Source organism: Scyliorhinus canicula, chromosome 11 (genome assembly GCF_902713615.1).
Source record: "Scyliorhinus canicula chromosome 11, sScyCan1.1, whole genome shotgun sequence".
Lineage (NCBI taxonomy): Eukaryota > Metazoa > Chordata > Chondrichthyes > Carcharhiniformes > Scyliorhinidae > Scyliorhinus > Scyliorhinus canicula.
Genome location: NC_052156.1, coordinates 94,106,776 through 94,124,832, shown reverse-complemented (window position 1 = coordinate 94,124,832; position 18,057 = coordinate 94,106,776). Strand labels below are relative to the sequence as shown.

Genomic DNA, 18,057 nt, shown 5'->3' with positions numbered 1-18,057 from the left:
AATCACCTGCCGCCACCCCGACGTCCGCGTGTGGTCTTACCTGGCGGGACCTCGGCGTGCATGCATCTAAGGGCGGCCTAGTGGGGGGCTGGGGGCCTCATTTGCTCCGCGCCGGCCCCTGTAGCCCTACGCCATGTTGCGAAAACAACTTCCAACCTGTATCCAACAAAAATCCAGGGAGGTGGCTTCAGCAGTGTAGACAGCTATTCACTTTAACCCTCGTCGCCAGTTTTGTGAGGGCCACAAAGAATCCAGCACGAGTTTTAAGGATACAAAGAAATAACATTTATTTACAATAACATATATATATATATATATACACAACAGCAGCAGCAACTTCCCTTGCTGCTCACTCCTCTCTCTGCTGGTTTCAAACTGGCCAGCTCTATTTATGCAGAGAGTCTGCTAATGATTTCTCCACCCCCATCATTGGGGAAGCTCATACTCCCACAGGATTGTGGGATTGTCATTAGTCCCCAGCCAATGGTAAGCAGGCAGGTTATAACACCGTGTTAAAATCCTCCCCCATAATCAGCCAATACGAATCTAGGTCCAGAATCTTCCCCAGCATCCGTCTCATAAATTCCACGCCGTCCCAGTTGGGGGCATATATATTCACTAACACCACAGACATTCCCTCCAGCTTCCCACTACCTAAAACATATCTCTGCCAACCCCCCCAGGCCCACCTATATTCCCCACCTCGAACGCCACCCTTTTATTGACCAAAAACACCACCCCCTTCGTTTTAAAGTCTAACCCTGAATGAAACACTTGCCCAACCCATACCTTCCTTAACCTAATCTGATCCCCCTTCTTCAAATGTGTCTCTTGCAGCATGGCCACATCCGCCTTCAGTTGCCTCAAGTGCGCGAACACACGGGCCCTTTTGACTGGCCCATTCAGTCCCTGGACATTCCCCGTGACCAGTCTGGGAGGGGGCCACCCTGCCCCTCCCCTACGATCAGCCATAGCCTCCCTTTGGCTCATGTAGGGCAGCAGGGTAGCATGGTGGTTAGCATAAATGCTTCACAGCTCCAGGGTCCCAGGTTCGATTCCCGGCTGGGTCACTGTCTGTGTGGAGTCTGCACGTCCTCCCCGTGTGTGCGTGGGTTTCCTCCGGGTGCTCCGGTTTCCTCCCACAGTCCAAAGATGTGTGGGTTAGGTGGATTGGCCATGCTAAATTGCCCGTAGTGTCCTAATAAGGGTAGGGTTAAGGGGGGGGGGGGGGTTGTTGGGTTGCGGGTATGGGGTGGATATGTGGGTTTGAGTAGGGTGATCATGGCTCGGCACAACATTGAGGGCCGAAGGGCCTGTTCTGTGCTGTACTGTTCTATGTCCCACACCTCCCCTGACCCACCCTTGGGTATGCACCATCATCAACCCCCCTCCTCCTCAACTTTAAAGGTCCCCTCCCTGTCAGCAATACTGTCGCCCCCCCACCCGATTACCCCCTCCCTCCACTGATCTTCAGCTCACCCCCCACTGCGCTTCTGTGAACTAGCCCACCCAGCTAGCCTAATACCCACCCCCCCTCCCCTGGCACCCAGCATCCAACCCCCCCCCCCGCTCAAACATTAGTGCAAACAATCAAAGAAGAAATAAATGAAACAAACAACCCCTCCCCAGGCCCGAACACAGGATCCCACCCCCCATCCCTTAACAAAGAATGGTAAACAATCCTGAAGCCGAAAAAGAGAGAAAAGAAATGAACACCACAGTACACTAACTTCACATCTCCTCCACCAAAGTTCAGAGTCCTCCACCTCCTGCCAGTCCATTGTCTCTGTCGAACTCCACTGTCTCTTCCGACAAGCCAAAATGCAGCTCCTGGCCTCCATAGGTCACCCATAGGCGAGCCGGGTACAGTAGTCCGAACTTTACGCCCTTCTTGGAAAGGGTCCCCTTGACCCTGTTGAAGCTCGCTCTCCTCTTAGCTCTGCACCCAAATCCTGGTATACACAGATCTTGTCACCTTGCCAAGTGCAACACCCCGTCTGTCTGGCCCACCTCATGATCCGCTCCTTATCAAGGAATTGATACAACTGCACCACCATCGCCCTCGGCGGCTCGCCACCCTGGGGCTTGCGCATCAGCATCCTGTGGGCTCAATCCACCTCCAGTGGCTGGTCACATACACCTTCCCCAAGCAGCTCCTCCTGCATCTTTCCCACATATGCATCAGCATCCGTTCCTTCGCACCCCTCCGGCAGACCCACGATCAGAATGTTCTGTCTGCGTGACTGGTTCTCCAGATCCTCCACCTTCTCCTGCAGTCGCTTCTGCTGGGCTCGCATCAGCCCAATCTCTGATGCCATCGAGGTGGACTGTTCCTCATGCTCCCCCGCCTGCTCCTCCAATCTCTGGATCGCCTGTCCTTGGGCTGCCAGTCTCGTCTCCACGCGGTCAACCACCGCTTTGATCGAGTCCACCCGCCCGGGCCAGGCCCTCTGCACTCCCCTTCCGTTGTTGGGTGAACTTCTAGTTCAAGAAGCTCACCAGCTGATCCTTTGACCACTGAGCCGGTAGGGCTGGACCCTGCCCTTCTGCTGTCTCCGCGTGCATTGCCAGAACCTCACCCACTCTAACCAACTGATTTCCTCTTGATCGGGCACGTCTGATCCGCAGCTCCATAAACTAGGGGGCCAATCTCCTCTGCTCACATTCCTACACCTTTTTCTTCCAAAATTCCAACTGCAAACCAGGGAAAAGGCCACAAAAAGACCACCGCGATCGGGACCCACCACATATGCACCACTCACTCCATGGCCGCCACTGGAAGTCACCTCCAGATAATTAGAGAAGTAGTCGATGGCGTTGAAGTGAAAAAGATCCATGCCCACATTCTGCCAAGGAGTTGTGATGATTTCACCCATGTGCATCGGCTCTTTGCTCTGCTTGCACTAGACCTTCTCACAAGTGCCACAGTTGTCAACCTTGGCCGCAATGTCTTGGCTGATGCCTGGCCAATAAATTGTATCCCTGGCCCTGCGCTTGCTCTTTTCAATGCCCAGGTTCCCTTCATGGAGCTTCTTGAGCAGTAGCGGCTTCAAGGAATGTGGAATGACAATCCTGGGCTGTCGCAGTAAAAACCTCTTCACCTCACTCAACTCTGCCCTCACATTGTAATAACCCGAACAGGAACCCTTCGGCCATCCCTCCAGGAGATACTTTATTATTTTTTGTAGGACTGTGTCCTTGGCTGTTTCTTCCTTTATTAGACATAACTTCTCATCATAAACTGGAAGAGACGCGGTGACGAGGTTAACATTGACTTGCACGTCCTCATCAACCAGCTGTATCTCTTTAATCCCCGTGGCCTGAGAAAGCGTGTCAGCCACAGTGAGATTCTTGCCTGGTGTGTAGATTAGGTCACAATTGTAGCTTTGGAGCTTTATCAGCATGGGTTGGATTCTTGGGGACATTTTGCTCAAATTCTTCTGTACAATTGAAACGAGGATGCCTTTTTTATCTGTGGGACGTGGCATCGTCAAAATGGCCTTTATGTTCTCTTGATCCAGCTGCATACCTTATGCATAGAGCCTATCTCCAAGAAGGTGATGCTGTCAACCCCAATTTGACACTTCGCTTTGTTAAGTTTTGGCCTTTTAAGACCCTGGGAAGCCTTCTGTCCTGCTCGTCGCGTGAGGACCCAAATTATTATGTGGTCTACATAGACTCGGACGCCTGGGAACTCTTCAACTATGTGCTCCATGGCACGATGGAAAATTTCTGAAGCAGAAATGATGCCAAATGGCTTCCGAAGGAAACAAAAGCGCCCGAAGGGTGTGCTAAATGTACAAAGCTTTGTGCTCGCTTTGTCCAGTTTGAGATCACAAAAGCCTTGTCCAACTTGCTGCAGCATGTCACTCCAACCACCTCGTTATTTCCTCCCACTTCAGAATCAGCTAGTGCTCTCTCCTGATGTTAAGGTTCAGGTCTGAGCTGCTGGCCGTAGGTCATATAGGTAACTATATACATTAATAGATAATTAGATACACGACCGTGCATATGCATATCACCACAGGGTCCTGCACCACCCTTGTCCCGTCCTTAACTTTGCCAATCTCCCTCGCCACCTCCTGTTTCCTCAGCTGGTGGGCCAGTATCCTGTTTGCTTTCTCCCCATACTCATATACTGCCCCTCTGGCCCTCCGCAACTGCTGCACCACCTTCCCCGTGGACACCAATCCAAACTCTCCATCAACCCCTTCAGCTCTTTCGCCGCTGCCGACACCTTCGCTGACCTCGGGATCGGCTGGTCCAAACCTGGCTCAATGACCGTGTTAAAGTGCCCCCCCCCCCCCCCCCCCCCCCCCCCCACATGATTAACCGGTATGAGTCCAGGACTGGAATCTTCTCCAGTACCCGCCTCATAAACTCCACATCATCCCAGTTTGGGGCATAAACATTTACCAGGACCTTCCCTCATTGACCATCACGAACTCCCCCCCCCCCCCCCCCCCCCCCCGAATCTGCCACAATGTTCCTCACTTCAAATGTCACTCACTTACTCACCAGCACCGCCACCCCTTTGTATTTCAAGATAAAGATAGATGGATCGTTTTTTGAAGAATAAAGGGATTAAGGGTTATGGTGTTCAGGCCGGAAAGTGGAGCCGAGTCCACAAAAGATCAGCCATGATCTCATTGAATGGCGGAGCCAGGTGGCCTACTCCTGCTCCTAGTTCTTAGGTTCTTATGTCTTCATATCCAGTCCTGAGTGGAACACCTGCCCTACCCATCCTTTCCTCAGTCTTGTCTGATCCCCTGTCTTAAAATGCGTCTCTTGTAGAAAAGCAACTTCCACCTTCAGCCGCCTCAGGTGCACGGATTTACGTGATCTTTTGACCGGCCCATTTTCTTTCTTAGAAAATAGGCAACAGTTTTAGATAGAGGATCTGGATCGAAGGAGGCTTGGAGGGCTGAAGAGCCTTTTCCTGTGCTGTAATTTTTCTTTGTTCTTTGTTCTTTGTTCATTAAACTCCCTCATGTTCCGCATGACCAGCCTGGTTGGGGGGCTCCTCGCCCCTCCCCTGCCGATCAACCATATCCTTTTTTTGGGCCAGCCCCTGACCTGTGTCACGCAACCCTCCAGGTCCACCATCATCACTCTCTTTCCGGCTGCGCCACACTAACCACACCCTTGTCAGCTGCCCCCTCCCCAAACAAAACAGCCCCATCCCCCTCCCCTGCGCCAATCACCTGACCACCCCACACTGTGCTCCCATTAACTAACCCGCCCAGCCAGCATTGCTGCCCCCGCCCAAGAGCTGAATGATATAGTGGAGGTCACGGCACCTCCTAACCCACCTGATTCTCCCCCCCCCCCCCCCCCCCCCCCCCGGTCTGTACTCCCTCAAGAAACAAAAAAACAAAAAAGCAGAAAAAGGTGCCCTGACCCTTGCTGCTCGCCCAGAACCCTGCCACCATGCCCAACAAAACATTTTGAAGGAGAAAAAACTCTCCAGCAATCACCAAGAGGAAACACCTCCTCACATCTCCTTCACAGTTCAGTGTCCTCCGTCTCCTGCCAGTCCTTTGTCCTTCAAAACTCCACAGTCTCCTCCGGCATTCCAAAATAGTTTTCTCGATTCTGGAAAGTCACCCAGAGGCGGGCCAGGTACAGTACTCCAAACATCACCCCCTCTTGCAGAGGGAAGGCTTGACCCGGTTAAACCCAGCCCTGCTCTGTGCCCAGGTCTTGATACGCCCGCAGCTCGTTCCCTCCCAGGTGCACTTCCTCGTCTGCCTCACCCACCAAAGAATCTTCTCTTTGTCCAAGAAGCAGTGGAAACGCACGGTTATCGTCCTTGGCAGCTCACCGGCTTGCGGCCTCCTATACAGCAACCTGTGTGCTCGGTCAACCTCCAGAAGCTGATCAAAATCCCCTTCCCCCATCAGCTTTTCCAGCATCTTGGTCACATACATGCCGGCATCCACACCTCCAATGCCTTCCACAGTCCGCAGGTTTTCCCTTCTGGAGCGGTTTCCAGGTCCTCCAACCTTTCCTTCAGCCTCTTTTGGGTCCCCGCATCACCCCCACCTCAGCCACCAAAGAGGCCAACTGCTCCTCGTGCTCCCCCAGCGCCTCCTCCACTTTCTGGATCGCCCGGCCCTGGGACTCCAGCCTCTGCTCCACTAGGTCAATCCCTTCTCTGAGCCGCTCCCCCACCTTGGCCAGGGCCTCCAGGGTTTCCCTTCTCTGCTGGCTGAACTTCTCGTTCAAAAAGTTTACCAGCTGCTCCGTTGACCACTGGGTGGGCAGAACAATCCCCTTGCCCTCTGCAATCTTACCCTGTGGTGCACCACGAACTGCTCCTTTCTTCTCGCCCCACTCCTAGTTTGTGGGTCCATCCACTGGCCACACCAGAGGAGTTACACTTTCTCCGGGCATTCCTACACCTCTTTCCATCCAAACCTCCACCCCTCAGACAGGAAAAGGACTGAAAAATACCACCTTGAGCGGGAACCACCAAATGTGCAACTGCTCTCTCCACCGGAAACTGCTGCAACAATTCTGATAAACCTTCTGTGATGGAGGATCAGAGAGAGAAAATTAAAGTGAACGAGATTTAGGAGAGAACTGGGTGAGTGTCAGTGTTAATTGCACACTGACTATAGTATTTTACTTTACCATGGTACTTTACCATAGTGTCTACAGTGCAGAAGGAGGCCTTTCGTGCCATCGAGTCTTCACCGGCCCTCGGAAAGAGCACCTCACTTAAGCCCACACCTCCACCCCATCCCCATAACTGAGTAACCCCACCCAACCTTTTTGGACACTAAGAGCAATTTAGCATGGCCAATACACCTAACCTGCGCATCTTTGGACTGGGTGAATGTGAGATATTTACACACTGACTGGGTAAGTGAATGATATTTACACATTGACTGGGTGAGTGTCAGTGTTATTTACACACTGACTGGACAACGGTGAGTGTGGGTTTTATTTACACACTGACTGGGTGAGTGTGAATGTTATTTACACACTGACTGGGCGACGGTGAGTGTTATGTACACACTGACGGGGTGAGTGTTATTTACACACTGGTTGACAATGAGTGAGTTTTATTTACACGCTGACTGTGCGACAGTGAGTGAGAGTTATTTGAAAATGAAAACATGAAATGAAAATCGCTTGTTGTCACGAGGAGGCTTCAATGAAGTTACTGTGAAAAGCCCCTAGTCGCCACATTCCAGCGAGGCTGTTGAATTGAACAGTGCTGCTGGCCTGCCTTCAAAGCCGGCTCTTTGGCCATCTGCTAAATCAGCCCTTCTACATACTGACTGGTGATGGTGAGTGAGTTTTATTTACACACTGACTTGGTGAATGTGTGTTATTTACACACTGCCTGGGCGACGGTGAGTGAGTTTTATTTACACACTGACTGGGCGACGGTGAGTGTTATTTACACACTTACTGGGTGAGTGTCAGTGTTATTTATACACTGACTGGATGCCGATGAGTGAGTTTTATTTACACACTGACAGGTTATGGCGAGTGTGAGTTTTATTTACACACTGACTCGGTTACTGTTTTTTCAGGTGTAGAAGCTGTCTTCAGACTAAGTGGGCCTGTTCCTGGTGTGTCAAAGAGCACCGATGTGTCGCAGGCACAACGCGCTGTGTCAGTGAAATTGCAAAGGTTAACCATGAGGTAAGGTAAGAAGGTGTTACCACACCCTGGGCTAGTGTGCGGTCAATTCCAGCCCCACTTGACCCGGAGTCAGAACACAAGTGAATTAACCAATAATTCTCAGAAAGATACCTAAGGGGCGGGATTCTCCAATAATAGGGCTATGTCCCTACGCCCAGGGAAAAATGCCGCGCGAATCACTCCGGATTTCCTGAAGAAAGTCTGAGTGATTCACTTACCTGGAGGGGGCTAGCAGTGCCTCGGAGTGCTCCTTGCAGCTTTGGCTGCTGATACGGGGCCCTACACTTCCGGTCGGGGGTCCGCGCATGCGCACGGTGACGCCCTGTGTCGGCCGCTCCTCGCGACATGGGGACCCCAGGCCTGGATGAATTGCAGCTCAGGCTGCTGCGGGAGGCGAGGCTGGAAATTGTAGGGGCTCTGACACAAATTTTTAATTCCTGTCTGGCCACGGGGGAGGTGCCAGAGGACTGGAAAACAGCTAATATTGTTCCACTTTTAAGGAAGAATGGTAGAGATAAACCAGGGAATTACAGACCAGTGAGTCTCGCATCAGTGGTAGGGAAATTATTGGACAAAATTCTGAAGGAGATAATCTAATTCCACTTGGAAACACATGGGTTGATTAGGAATAATCAGCATGGCTTTGTTAGAGGGAGGGCATCGCCTAACAAATTTGATAGAATTTTTTGATAATGTGACCAAGTGTGCAGATGAAGGAAGTGCAGTTGATGTAGTTTATTTGGATTTTAGCAAAGCCTTTGACAAGGTCCCACATGGGAGACCGATTGAAAAGGTTGAAGTGCATGGAATTCAAGAAGACATGAAAACAATTCAAGGTTCACCAGTGTATTGCCTGGGATGGAGCATCTGAACTATAAGGAGGGACTGGAAAGGCTTGGATTATTTTCTTTAGAGCAGAGAATGTTGAGGGAGGATGTGATTGAGGTGTATAAGATTATGAGGGGTTAGTGCCGAGTAAATAGGAAGTAGCTGTTCCCCTTGATTAAGGGGTTAATCACAAGAGGGTACAGTTGTAGGGTGAGGGGCTGTAGATTCCGAGGAGATTTGAAGCAATTTCACTCAGAGGGTGGTGAGAATCAGAATGCACTGCCTGGGAAGGTAGCGGAGGCTGGAAACCTCACAACTTTTAAAAAACACTTGGATAAGCACTTGAAACACCATCACATTCAAGGATCTCACCCAGGGATCACTGGACAGTGATCAGGAGCAGGAACCCTGGCTGATTTCCCCTCTCTCTCTCTAACCCAGGGATCATTGGACAGTGATCAGGAGCAGGAACCCTGGCTGATTTCCCCTTTCTCTCTCTCACTCAGGGATCACTGGACAGTGATCAGGAGCAGGAACCCTGGCTGATTTCCCCTCTCTCTCTCTAACCCAGGGATCACTGGATGGTGATCAGGAGCAGGAACCCTGGCTGATTTCCCCTCTCTCTCTCTAACCCAGGGATCATTGGACAGTGATCAGGAGCAGGAACCCTGGCTGATTTCCCCTTTCTCTCTCTCACTCAGGGATCACTGGACAGTGATCAGGAGCAGGAACCCTGGCTGATTTCCCCTCTCTCTCTCTAACCCAGGGATCACTGGATGGTGATCAGGAGCAGGAACCCTGGCTGATTTCCCCTCTCTCTCTCTAACCCAGGGATCACTGGACAGTGATCAGGAGAAGGAACCCTGGCTGATTTCCCCTCTCTCTCTCTCACTCAGGGATCACTGGACAGTGATCAGGAGCAGGAACCCTGGCTGATTTCCCCTCTCTCTCTCTAACCCAGGGGTCACTGGATGGTGATCAGGAGCAGGAACCCTGGCTGATTTCCCCTCTCTCTCTAACCCAGGGATCACTGGACTGTGATCAGGAACAGGAACCCTGGCTGATTTCCCCTCTCTCTCTTAAACCCAGGGATCACTGGACGGTGATCAGGAGCAGGAACTCTGGCTGATTTCCCCTCCCTCTCTCTAACCCAGGGATCACTGGACTGTGATCAGGAGCAGGAACCCTGGCTGATTTCCCCTCTCTCTCTCTAACCCAGGGATCACTGGATGGTGATCAGGAGCAGGAACCCTGGCTGATTTCCCCTCTCTCTCTAACCCAGGGATCACTGGACTGTGATCAGGTCACTGAAAGGGGCAACACAGGTGGAGGAGGTAGTCAAGAAGGCATACGGCATGCTTGCCTTCATTGGCTGGGGCATTGAGTATAAAAATTGGCAAGTCATGTTGCAGCTGTATAGAACCTTAGTTAGGCCACACTTAGAGTATAGTGTTGAATTCTGATCGCCACACTACCAGAAGGATATAGAGGCTTTAGAGAGGGTGCAGAAGGAATTTACCAGGATGTTGCGTAGTATTGAGGGCATTAGCTATGAGGAGCAGTTGAATAAACTCAGTTTGTTCTCACTGGAACGACGGAGGTTGAGGGGTGACCTGATAGAGGTCTACAAAATTATGAGGGGCATAGACAGAGTGGATAGTTAGAGGCTTTTTCCCAGGGTAGAGGGGTCAATTACTAGGGGCATAGGTTTAAGGTGTGAGGGACAAGGTTTAGAGGAGATGTACGAGGCAAGTATTTTACACAGAGGGTCGTTGGTGCCTGGAACTCGCTGCCGGAAGAGGTGGTAGGGACGATAGTGACGTTTAAGGGGCATCTTGACAAATACATGAATAGGATCGGAATAGAGGGATACGGACCCCGGAAGTGCAGAAGATTTTAGTTTAGATGGGCAGCATGGTCGGCACGGGCTTGGAGGGCCGAAGGGCCTGTTCCTGTGCTGTAGTTTTCTTTGTTCTTTGTTCTTTGTTAACTGGACAGTGACCAGGAGCAGGAACCCTGGCTGACTTCCCCCTCTATAAAGCAGGGGTCACTGGACAGTGATCAGTAGCAGGAACCCTGGCTGATTTCCCCCTCTATAAAGCAGGGGTCACTGGACAGTGACCAGGAGCAGGAACCCTGCCTGATTTCCTCTCTCTGTAACCCAGCGGTCACTGGACAGTGACCAGGAGCAGGAACCCTGCCTGATTTCCTCTCTCTGTAACCCAGGGGTCACTGGACAGTGACCAGGAGCAGGAACCCTGCCTGATTTCCTCTCTCTGTAACCCAGGGGTCACTGGACAGTGACCAGGAGCAGGAATCCTGGCTGATTTCCTCTCTCTGTAACCCAGGGAATACTGGACAGTGACCAGGAGCAGGAACACTGGCTGATTTCCTCTCTCTGTAACCCAGGGGTCACTGGACAGTGACCAGGAGCAGGAATCCTGGCTGATTTCCTCTCTCTGTAACCCAGGGGTCACTGGACAGTGACCAGGAGCAGGAACCCTGGCTGATTTCCTCTCTCTGTAACCCAGGGGACATTGGGGATGAGGGGCACCTTACCTGGCCCAGGCAAATTGTTCGGACAGCCTGGTGCTTCCTGCTGCTGATTATGTTGCAGTATTGATGCGCACAGATTATCTCTGGTCTTCCTTGTGTTACAGAACTTCACCCAGTGTCCACAGATGATACCAAAGTACATCACACCAATGACCACAGGAAGTGTCCAAAACATTAAAGTCTCCTTGGTCAACAGTGCGTTGCTCGAGGTAAACTCCTAATATAGTCTCCATATCATCCAACCAGTTTTAAAGACAGTCAGCAAGCAGCAAATGCACAATTGCTGAACAATTAGCCTGATTATGGGCGTTGTTTCAGCCATTCTGAGGAGACTCTTCTCCTTGTCAATGAGCGCCACACTCACAGACAGTACATTCCAGATCCTTTTTTTTTTTTTTTTTTTAAATTTAGATTACCCAATTATTTTTTCCAATTAAGGGGCAATTTAGCGTGGCCAATCCACCTACTCTGCACATTTTTGGGTTGTGGGGGCGAAACCCACGCAGACACGGGGAGAATGTGCAAACTCCACACAGACAGTGACCCAGAGCCGGGATCGAACCTGGGACCTCAGCGCCGTGAGGCGGTTGTGCTAACCACTAGGCCACCGTGCTGCCCACATTCCAGATCCTAACCGCTCGCTGTGTGAATCTGTCTCCACCACACTCACAGACAGTACATTCCAGATCCTAACCGCTCGCTGTGTGAATCTGTCTCCACCACACTCGCAGACAGTACATTCCAGATCCTAACCACTCGCTGTGTGAATCTGTCTCCACCACACTCGCAGACAGTACATTCCAGATCCTAACCACTCGCTGTGTGAATCTGTCTCCACCGCATTCACAGACAGTACATTCCAGATCCTTACCACTCGCTGTGTGAATCTGTCTCCACCACACTCACAGACAGTACATTCCAGATCCTTACCACTCGCTGTGTGAATCTGTCTCCATCATACTCGCAGACAGTACATTCCAGATCCTAACCACTCACTGTGTGAATCTGTCTCCACCACACTCACAGACAGTGTGTTCCAGATCCTTACCACTCGCTGTGTGAATCTGTCTCCATCATACTCGCAGGCAGTACGTTCCAGATCCTAACCACTCACTGTGTGAATCTGTCTCCACCACACTCACAGACAGTACATTCCAGATCCTAACCACTCGCTGTGTGAATCTGTCTCCACCACACTCACAGACAGTACATTCCAGATCCTTACCACTCGCTGTGTGAATCTGTCTCCACCACACTCACAGACAGTACATTCTATGTCCTACCACTCACTGTGTGAATCTGTCTCCACCACACTCACAGACAGTACATTCCAGATCCTTACCACTCGCTGTGTGAATCTGTCTCCATCATACTCACAGACAGTACATTCTATGTCCTACCACTCACTGTGTGATACTGTCTCCACCACACTCACAGACAGTACATTCTATGTCCTACCACTCACTGTGTGAATCTGTCTCCACCACACTCACAGACAGTACATTCCAGATCCTAACCACTCGCTGTGTGAATCTGTCTCCACCGCACTCACAGACAGTACATTCCAGATCCTAACCGCTCACTGTGTGAATCTGTCTCCACCACACTCGCAGACAGTACATTCCAGATCCTAACCACTCGCTGTGTGAATCTGTCTCCACCACACTCACAGACAGTACATTCCAGATCCTAACCACTCGCTGTGTGAATCTGTCTCCACCACACTCAGACTGTACATTCTATATCCTACCACACGCTGTGTGAATCTGTCTCCACCACACTCACAGACAGTACATTCCAGATACTAACCGCTCGCTGTGTGAATCTGTCTCCACCACACTCACAGACTGTACATTCCAGATCCTAACCACTCGCTGCGTGAATCTATCTCCACCGCATTCACAGACAGTACATTCCAGATCCTAACCACTCGCTGTGTGAATCTATCTCCACCGCATTCACAGACAGTACATTCCAGATCCTTACCACTCGCTGTGTGAATCTGTCTCCACCACACTCGAAGACAGTACTTTCCAGATCCTAACCACTCGCTGTGTGAATCTGTCTCCACCACACTCACAGACTGTACATTCCAGATCCTAACCGCTCGCTGTGTGAATCTATCTCCACCGCATTCACAGACAGTACATTCCAGATCCTTACCACTCGCTGTGTGAATCTGTCTCCACCATACTCACAGACAGTACATTCTATGTCCTACCACACGCTGTGTGAATCTATCTCCACCGCATTCACAGACAGTACATTCCAGATCTTTACCACTCGCTGTGTGAATCTGTCTCCACCACACTCACAGACAGTACATTCTATGTCCTACCACTCACTGTGTGAATCTGTCTCCACCATACTCACAGACAGTACATTCTATGTCCTACCACTCGCTGTGTGAATCTGTCTCCATCATACTCATAGACAGTACATTCTAGTCCTACCACACGCTGTGTGAATCTGTCTCCATCATACTCACAGACAGTACATTCTATGTCCTACCACTCACTGTGTGAATCTGTCTCCATCATACTCACAGACAGTACATTCTATGTCCTACCACTCACTGTGTGAATCTGTCTCCACCATACTCACATTTAGAAAATAGTCCATGCCTCCATTTCTCCTTCCAAAGTGCACAACCTCACACCTTTCCACATTGTATTCCATCTGCCACTTCTTTGCCCACTCTCCTAGCCTGTCCAAGCCCTTCTGCAGACTGCCTGCTTCCTCAACATTACCTGTCCCTCTCCAGATCTTTGTATCATCTACAAACCTAGCAACAGTGCCTTCAGTTCCTTACTCCAGATCATTAAATTTTAAAAATAAATTTAATGCACCCAATTCATTTTTTCCAATCAAGGGGCAATTTAGTGTGGCCAATTCACCTACTCTGCACATCTTCAGGTTGGGAGAATGTGCAAACTCCACATGGACAGTGACCAAGGGCCGGGATTCTAACCCGGGACCTCAGCGCCGCAGTCCCAGTGCTACCCAGTGTGCCACATGCAGCCACCCTCCAGATCATTAATGTCTATTGTGAACAGTTGTGGTCCCAGCACAAACCCCTGAGGTACACCACTAGTCACCGGTTGCCATCCTGAAAAAGATCCCTTTATCCCCACTCTCTGCCTCTTCCAGTCAGCCAATCCTGTATCCATGCCAGGATCTTACCCTGAACACCATGGGCTTTTACCTTATTTAACAGCCTCCGATACGGCACCTTGTCAAAGACCTCTGGAAATCTAAATAAATCATGTCCACTGGTTCTCCTTTGTCTAACTTCCTTGTTACTTCCTCAAAGAACTCTAACAGATTTGTCAGACATGACCTCCCCTTGACGAAGCCGTGCTGACTCAGTCCTCGTGCACTTTCAAGTACTTTCATCTTTAATAATGGACTTTAAAATCTTACCAAAGACTGATGTCAGGCTAACCGGCCTATAATTTCCCGTCTTCTTAAACAGTGGTGTTACATTAGCCACTTCCCAGTCCTCTGGGACCCTTCCTGCCTCCAGTGATTCCTGAAAGATCACCACCAATGCCTCCACAATCTCCTCAGCTATCTCTTTTAGGACCATGGGGTGTAGTCCATCCAGTCCAGGTGACTTATCCACCTTCAGACCTTTCAGTTTGCCCGAATCTACTCCTTAGTGATGGCCCCTGCACTCACCTTTTCCCCCTGGTTCTCCTGGAGCTCTGGCATCTCACCGGTGTCTTCCACCATGACGACTGATGCAAAGTAACTATTCAGTTCCTCTGCCATTTCTTTGTTTCCTATTATTACTTCTCAAGCCACATTTTCAAGTGGTCCAATGTCTATTTTTGCCTCTCTCTTACCTTTTATTTACTGAAAAAACTCTTCCCATCTTCTTTAATATTACTAGCTAGCTAGCTTGCACTCATATTTCATCTTCTCCCCCCTTATTGCTTTTTTAGTTGTCCTCTGCTCACTTTTAAAGGCTTCCCAATCCTCTGGTTTCCCACTAATTCTCGCCACTTTGTATGTTTTTTCTATTGCTTTTATGCTGTCCTTGACTTGCCTCGTCAGCCATGGATGCCTTGTCCTCCCCTTAGCATGTTTCCATCTCCTTGGGATGAATTTCTGCTGTGCCTCCCGAATAACCCCCAAAACTCCTGCCATTGCTGTTCCACTGTCTTCCCTGCTGGGCTCCTTCTCCAATCAACTCTGGCCAGCTCCTCCCACATATCTTTGTAGTTACCCTTATTCCAGCTTCTCCCTCTCAAACTGCAGGGTAAATTCTTTCATATTACCCCACATTGTATTTGAGCAATTAAATACCCCATTATAATTACTCAATAATTCTTGTATCTCTCCGTAACTTCCTTGCAAAAATTTTCCTCTACCTTTTTCCCATTAACTGAATGTTGTCAACTCCCTTTGAACAAGAATTCCTTCTCTTTTCACTCAAATGAAGCCTGCCTTACCCACCAGTGTCAATCCTCCACTTTAGTTCCCGGTCCTAGAAGTAATATTGAGTAACCTATCCCACTACTGTGGGCATCAAATGCCATCTGATCTCCTCTTCACCCAGTGCTCAGGTGAGACCTGTAATGATATACATAAGAAATCATGTTAATAATGATGCAAATGACCTCCAACCTGCAGGTGGCAGTGTAAATCTACCACATGACTCTGTACTTCGGGGAGTTGGGAGTTAGTTGTTTTGGTGGATAGTCAGACTTGCTCTGGCATAATTTATCAGTATTGGTAGTTTGTAATATATTCCTCATAGTTACTGTTACCACGCATTTATATTATAATAAAACACTTTAAAGAGTCAAGAATTAGACATTCTTCTGTGCATCATTCCTACCGGCCAAGCACCAAAATGTAACAATACCCAGCTGTCAGTGGATGCTGATTGGAAGAGGCAACATTGACTGATTTCCCATTCCTGCCACCCCAGCTCTGAAGAAGGCAAGCTTGTGCTCCAGCAGGGTGCGCTGCTGAGGCAGAGTGGATCAGATGACCAGCCTATCCCAGGATTCAAAGTTCTGCACACTCAATGCTGCACTTTTCACAAATACAATTAGAATTGGACAGCCCAAAGTTCACTAAGGATGATTCTGGTTCGGCATTATGATTAATGTAGCAGAATGTGATTGGAGTTCTCACATTTCTCTCTCCTCCCCCAGCACACCAGCCTGCAATGTGACATTGGAGACCAGAGTTATGAAGCACAGCGGCTGAACAGGTCCACGGTGCAGTGTGTTGGCGTTGGGGTGAGTACAACATGGGAATCTCCACAAACATCACTCAGAACTAGTGCACGTGTACACACATATGCACACTCACTCACATACACATGCACACACACCCACCCACACACAGACACACACTTACACAGACAAACATACCCACAGACACACACACACTCACCCATACTCACACACACTCATCCACACTCACACAGATATATATATACACACATATACACACGCACTCACATAAACACACACACACTCACATAAACACACACACTCACTCACACATACACACAGGAGCATGCCCACCCACATACAGACATACACTTACACAGACACACATACCCACAGACACATACCCACACACACTCACACACCCTCACACAGACACATACTCACACACATGTACTCACATACACACACACATGTGCTCACATATACACACGCAATCACATACACAAACACATGTGCAGATGGGCAGCAGGGTAGCATGGTGGTTAGCATAAATGCTTCACAGCTCCAGGGTCCCAGGTTCGATTCCCGGCTGGGTCACTGTCTGTGTGGAGTCTGCACGTCCTCCCCCTGTGTGCGTGGGTTTCCTCCGGGTGCTCCGGTTTCCTCCCACAGTCCAAAGATGTGCGGGTTAGGTGGATTGGCCATGCTAAATTGCCCGTAGTGTCCTAAAACGTAAGGTTAAGGGGAGAGATTGTTGGGTTACGGGTATAGGGTGGATATGTGGGTTTGAGTAGGGTGATCATGGCTCGGCACAACATTGAGGGCCGAAGGGCCTGTTCTGTGCTGTACTGTTCTATGCTCTATGCTCTATGCACACACACACAGTCTCACTTACACACAGACTCACATATACACGCTCACACACATGCAAATAAATGCACACACACACATTGATACGAACACATTCACTTGTACACATACATTCACATGTACATATGCATCAGATACACACACGCATACACATGCATACTCACACATCCTCCCACACACGCTCCCTCACAAACGCTCCCTCACACACACTCCCTCACACACGCTCCCTCACACACGCTCCCTCACACACGCTCCCTCACACACGCTCCCTCACACGCGCTCTCTCACACGTGCTCTCTCACATGCGCTCTCTCACACATGTTCTCTCACACACACGCTCTCTCACACACACGCTCTCTCACATTCACGCTCTCTCACACACATGCTCTCTCACACACGCACCCTCATATGCCCTCTCTCACACATACTCCCTTCACACATACCCCACACACAAGCTCCCTCACACAGGCTCCCTCACGCACAGACTCACTCACATACGCTCCATCACTTATGCTCCCTTACTCACGCTCCCTCACACATGTTCCCCCACACGCTGCCTCCGTCACACATGCTCCCTCCGTCACACATGCTCCCTCCGTCACACATGCTCTTTCACACACACACCTTCTCATGCACATAGTTACACGCGCTTCCTCACTCATGCTCCCACACACACTGCCTTCCTCACACATACTCCCTCACACATGCTGCCGCTTCATGCAGGCTCCCTCACACATGCTGCCTTGCACACACTCTCTCAGACACAATTCCTTGCACACACTCCCCCACACACAGGCACAGAGCCAACTATTGAAATGATTAAAACATCAGACCAAAATCATGCTGCTCCTTGTCTCAACCTGACCCCACCCTCACCAACACTATGTAATGTCACTAACTAAAGGCTACCATCCCTATGTAACTTCACTAACCAGACCCTACCAACACTCTG

At 50.0% G+C, this 18,057-nt stretch overlaps 1 protein-coding gene across 1 annotated transcript in view; it reads left to right on the top strand.

The window, feature by feature from the left end:
* Nucleotides 1-18,057, top strand: part of plxnd1 (plexin D1) — a 185,107-nt gene that overhangs the window by 67,311 nt on the left and 99,739 nt on the right. Inside the window, exons 8-10 of the mRNA XM_038812197.1 lie at nucleotides 7,548-7,659; nucleotides 11,148-11,252; nucleotides 16,212-16,298. Of these exons, the coding sequence (XP_038668125.1) occupies nucleotides 7,548-7,659; nucleotides 11,148-11,252; nucleotides 16,212-16,298 (304 nt within the window). The remainder of the gene's footprint in view (nucleotides 1-7,547; nucleotides 7,660-11,147; nucleotides 11,253-16,211; nucleotides 16,299-18,057) is intronic.